This window comes from Crinia signifera, chromosome 4 (assembly GCF_055691185.1).
Source record: "Crinia signifera chromosome 4, ASM5569118v1, whole genome shotgun sequence".
Lineage (NCBI taxonomy): Eukaryota > Metazoa > Chordata > Amphibia > Anura > Myobatrachidae > Crinia > Crinia signifera.
Genome location: NC_139220.1, coordinates 327,263,338 through 327,269,425, shown reverse-complemented (window position 1 = coordinate 327,269,425; position 6,088 = coordinate 327,263,338). Strand labels below are relative to the sequence as shown.

The 6,088-nt window shown below is 37.1% G+C and overlaps 1 protein-coding gene across 1 annotated transcript; it reads left to right on the top strand.

The window, feature by feature from the left end:
- Positions 1-990: 990 nt before the first annotated feature.
- LOC146073471 (olfactory receptor 11A1-like) lies at positions 991-5,756 on the top strand. Its single transcript, XM_083180653.1, has 3 exons — positions 991-1,091; positions 3,468-3,498; positions 4,827-5,756. The coding sequence occupies exons 1-3, from the start codon at positions 991-993 to the stop codon at positions 5,754-5,756; spliced, it is 1,062 nt and encodes a 353-aa protein (XP_083036779.1).
- The last annotated feature ends 332 nt before the right edge of the window (positions 5,757-6,088 follow it).

Sequence of the window (6,088 nt, the reverse complement as noted above, 5' to 3'; positions counted from 1 at the left end):
AGGTATCATTTATGCTCTTTATGTATAAGTGTTTTAATTTGCACAGTATTTGACAGTTTTATATATGTCAGTAGCGTAACTATGAATTGGGCGCCCCCGCCATTAATGGGGGGACGCTCCCCCTCCCTCCGCTCCACAGCACCCCATCCCCCACCCGCAGCCTTACCTGTCTTGCTTCCGCTGGTCCCGGCTTCATTCCTCTGCTATCCAGACGGACCAACACAAAATGTCCGCCCCCATACAGCAGACTGTTTCAGAGAACTGAAAGGGTGGGGGGTCACGAAGTGACCAGAGGGAAGGGAGAACAACAAGGCTTTTTGGGGCACACTTTGACTAATGGTAATGAATGAGTTAAAACATAACCTTTAATAAATTTTATATGCTAAAAGATGGGTACGTATTGACAATTAATGAATCACACTATAACAATGAAAGAGAAAAAATTCCTCTGTAATGTAACGGTCACAATTTTGTCGGCGAAATGGTCAAACATAAAAATAGGGCTCCACAATTTGTCAGTTAAGGTAGTCAAGAAAAAATCTTATTGGATCTCAAATGATGAAAATAATAGTTATAATAACATGACAAGTAATAACAAATAATAGATTTAAGAGGAGCCGTTAGGTCAAGGACGCTTTGACAGTAAACCCCTGCTGGTGGAATGTATTATTGTTCCCGGTGGAAAGTGAGTGAAAAAGAGTGCTACCTCCGTCAGACAGAGATGTATCTGCTGTCCAGATTATGTTACAGCTACTGGTATTCCCAAATGGTCTCCCAAAATGGTACTGACCAGACCATTCACTGCTTAGCTTCTGAGTGCGGAATGGTATTCAGGCGGACCAGTGATGTGTGGCCGTATTCAATCTCAGATGAGAGTACCACAGTGTCTCTAGTAGGAAGCTAAGATGTGCTTCTGCTTTTTGTCCAGTAAAATCCCAAAAGACCTGTTGCAATCACGCATTGCAGGGGAATTCAGAAGCACATGGACAAATGAGAGAGTCACAGAAAGTGAGTAATTTTACAAGTATAGAGGTGGATATCCAGGACCCTCCTTCTGCTTTCTGCCATCCACCTGGGGAGTCAAATGGCAGGTGAGAGTGATAAGGGTCCTAGATGGATCCATCCAGAAAAAGAGAATAAATTCCAAAAAGATTGTATTGGAATGTACCCTAGTCTCCGATTGGGAGCGGTGCAGATGGTGTCAGAACCGATATATCCGAAACACCAATCTGAGCCGAAGGGAGAGTTTGCTGAGTAATAATGGTTGGACCACAAATAACTGATGATGGACTGGTGACCTATTTGGTCAGTCTCAGATCTGGGGGAGACATTTATTGTCAATATTGTGCAATAGGCCCAGTGTGTATTGTATCCTGAAACATTCAACAGATGATGACATAAATAGCAAAAATGATCAGTATATGATAATCAAGCAAACGGGAGGAAAGGAATAAGGTTACATAAAGTACCATCACACGTTGGTAAAACAGATGGAGAAAATTTAGGCGCACAATGCACTGGATCCCAGATTGTATTATTGGCAGATTGTATGGTGTGTAGGTAAGCCAGATCTAATCTGCCAGGATGGATTAATGGTGAAAAAAAACTTTATATAACTGAGGCAACACAGTATCATGTAACAGATCCTAGGTACAATTGGCACACTTAAGGAAGTTTAGGACACTCACTCATAATCATATATCAGGTAATTTATCAGTTGGAGCAAATCACAAATATGCAGCAAAAGGAAAAAGATTATCCCTTATGAATGGCAGCTGAGTGCGGGGCTGGTAGGAATGGGCCGGCAAGGGGGGACCGATTCCACGCTGCCTGTGCCTGTGGTGACAGGGGCAGTGCGTGGTCTCCAGGTCCAATTTGGCCGGCGAAGTTACCTGTGAGTGAGTTGGCTAGATGCCACGGGTCCCGTTAGGTGGCTGGGTCTGCTAAGCACAGGGGCTGATTGAATGAACGCCGGCAAACCGGACCAATACCACGCTGCCTGAGCCTGTGATAACAGGGGCAGTCCGTGGTCTCCAGGTCCCGCTAGCCAGCGGTGTTACCTGAGGAAGGATTAGGCTTAGATGCCCAGTTGTCTGATGCTGGTTACCGCTGAGACGCAGCGGTCCGCTGTTCTGTCAGATGGTGTACAGCTGATTAGACAGCTGATCCGGGAACGGCAGGGGTGACGTGTCGGGGGCGTGCACTTCACACGTGTTTCGCCTAGGGCTTGTTCACAAGTGACACGTACCCTTGATTCCCCTCGGCCTGTCTATTAAAGGGAAGCTGAACCAATGGTCAGCTGTTTAGGGTGATTGGCATAATTACAAGCCTATCACCAAGCTGGAATGGTTGTATGGATTCTCAGTGCTAACTGAGATGTTGCACCTGACTCAAAGTGACGTGCCTAACATGTCGATGTGGGGAGCAGGCTAATGAATTGAATACAAAACGGGGTGGCTATATTGCAGGATATAATAACTGGATATAATAACTGGATGTTTGGTCCAGCGCGTGGTTGTGATTAGGTCACTGTAATAGATTGGACAAGAGAGGGAAGACAAAGGGAATGGGGTGGCAGGTGAGAGATAATCCCTCAAAGAACACCGGAAAAAAATATAAATTAATAATTAATTCATTAATTAACACGGAAAAATATTGATAATTAAGAAAAATTAATTAATTAGTTAGGAAAAAATAATAATCAAAAAATTAATTAAGAAAAAATGATTTGAGGAGAATTGATTAATTAATTAGGAATTAAATGAGAAAAATTAAAAACATTAGTTCGAAAAATGATTATTGGGGTGGAGGGGGTAAATTATTATTGGAGGAGAGAAGGTGACGTGATGTAAATGCCATGTACAGAAGAAAATGGGTGTCATTGTAAGGAATGATGCAGCTATGGAATGTTAATGATTAATAAATAATGTGGTGGACTGGAGATAGGTATGGATTTAACATGACCGTAAGCCTAAATCAAAGGGGGCAAAGGATGGTGAGGGATACAGAGAAATGAGGTACTGGTGGATGCTGAAATTGATAATGGGACTGAAACAAGCAGAGACTTAAAACCCGAAGAATGTGATTCACAGGAAAGCACTGTAGTTGATGTCCTCATTTAGACCATTGGGTGCCAGGGTCCCCATATGTGGAAATATACCTTCTGTATAGCCTTCATCAAGGCAAGGTATATTCAGCTATTAAGGGTTAAGGCTAAACTGTAGAAGTAATTTTTTCTGTACTGTATATTATTTTAAGCTATAAATCATCGCATAACTCCCAGGACAGTTAGCAACCTCTATGGACTATTTTTTTTAAACAAATGGGTATAAAAAGCTGTGACAAAGAAGCCACGCAACATTATCTTTTCTAATGGTTATGGTGCTGGCAAGAGACATTCATCATTGCATTTGCTAATAAAGAGAATTGTTTAGTACTTTTCAATTTTTTTTTTGTTATTATAACAGATTCGTGGAACCTAAGGGTATGGACAGCATTGTAAGTACATATTAAAATGCAGGATACAATTGACAAATATCTACTTACAATATTAAAGCTATGTTTTCCCTTGAAAAATGTTAACACACTTATTTTGTCATTTGTAAATGTTTGGGATTCATAAATAGTTTTGTATAGCCAATTTTATCACTTTTTATGAGCCAAAAAGATCATAGATAGATAGATAGATAGATAGATAGATAAAAAAATCAATCTTTGGGATCCTTTATAGCATGGGTCTTTAAACTGTGGCCCTCCAGATGTTGTGAAACTACATGTCCCAGCATGCATTGCCACATTTTTTCCTATAAGAGCATGCCAAAACTGTCAGGGCATGCTGGGACATGTAGTTCCACAACATCTGGAGGGCCACAGTTTGAAGACCCATGTTTTAAAGTCACTGTGAAATACAGATAATCAACATTTGCTTTTTAACATTTTCAAAACACTTTATTTTTTTATGTGTTTGCCTTTTAAAAATGTTAACACTTTTTTTATTTTTTGTCATTTGTAAAAAAAAAAAAAAAAACTCTTGTTTCGGATTCATAAAATCTTTTTTTCTATGGTTATCACGGTTATTTTATGTGCCAAAATTGATGATCGATAGATAGAGCGATCTTTGGGAACTTTCATAGTCAGGGTAAAACACATCTGAACAACAGGTTTGAAAAAATGTAACACATTTTTTTTTTCATGTAATTTTTTTTTACCTTTGTTTTGTGCTTTATGAAATGTTTTATATAGTTAATATAATGTAAAGATTTTCTATGTGCAAAAAAAGATAGATAGATAGATAGATAGATAGATAGAGTGATTGATCTTTGAACTTTTATAGTCAAGGTGAAACACACGTACAGTAAACAACATGATTGCCTTTGAAAATGTATATTTTTTATCTTTTGTTTAGGATTCATAAAATTTTATTTTTTATGGCCAATTTTATAAAATATTTTTAATGTGCCAAAAAGATAGATAGATGAGGTCTTTAATAGTTACTGTGAAACAGTAACTATATTATAAATAAATGATGTTAACACAATTTCATTTATTTTTGTCATGTGCAAAATATTTTTTACTTTTGTTTGGGATTCCTACATCTTCCCTTTCTATCTATTTTTTTTTTATGTGCTAGATAGATAGATATTTGGGATCTTTTATATTCACTGAGAAAAGCTGCTATATGCTATGGGAAGGGAAACATTATCTGCAATAAAGAAAAATAAATAGATCAATTTATAAGTTATTTGGATGAGTATATCAGTTATTAAAGATACTCCAAATTACATTATTGCTAAGCAATTTTTATGCTCTGCTTATGAAATCTGCAGGATGCTCTGAAGAAAAACCAGACAACTGTTTCGGATTTTATATTCTTGGGGTTTCAAAATCTTCACAGTTTCTGTATCCCATTTTTTATTCTTATTGTTGCTATTTACACAGCAACAGTTGCTGCAAATCTTTTGATCATTTTTCTAATATCTTACAGTCCTAATTTAAATTCCCCCATGTACATATTTCTTAGTCATCTTTCCATCTCAGACATCTTAATAAGCACAAATGTTGCACCTAATACATTACGAGTAATTTTATTAGGCAAAACACCAATACCTGTTCTTGGATGTATTACACAATTATATTTCTTTGGTGCCACAACAATTTTAGAGTGCTGTCTCCTTACAGTAATGTCTTATGACCGATACTTAGCTATTTGTGACCCACTGCACTACTCATCAATTATGAACTTCAGACTTCCTAATTACCTTGTTATTTATTCATGGATGGTGGGTTTCTTGCAACCATTGATAACTCATACACTTATACTGCAACTGGATTTTTGTGGCCCAAATATCATCGATCATTTCTTTTGTGATGTTGCTCCTCTCCTTCAGTTGGCTTGCTCTGATAAGACATTGGTGCAGATTGAAGTATCTATTGTTGCTTTGTTTGTTGGCCTTCTCCAGTTCCTTTTTATCATTGTCTCATATGTCCTCATTTTTTACTCTATCCTTCATATGACCTCGATTTCAGGGAGAGAGAAGGCTTTCTCCACTTGTAGTTCACATCTAGCTGTTGTTTGCACATACTATGGAACTCTGATCATACTCTACTTATCTCCCAGAAGAGGATATTCCTTCAATTTGAATAAGATGTTATCACTAGTTAACACGGTTGTGACTCCATTGTTCAATCCCATTATATACAGTCTGCGGAACAAAGAGATCAGAATAGCTATGAATAAAATAATACATTTAAAATAATTACATTATTTCCAAACAAAGATCTAAGCCTACTGTTAATTTACCTTTAATTTGTGTAGATGATGACGATGATGAATATAATAATAATAATAATAATAATAATAATAATAATAATAATAATAATAATAATTATTATTATTATTTATTATTAGTATCATTATGATAATTGAAACAAAGATGGATAATCACAACTCTCTCTCTCTCTTTCTGCCACCCACTTCGATTTTTGGTTCACTCAACCTAACAAAAACATTTATAATACCATAATAAAACATAAATCATTTTATATCACCCCAGGCCATACTTTCTTGAAGTCATGGGAAATAGAGAAC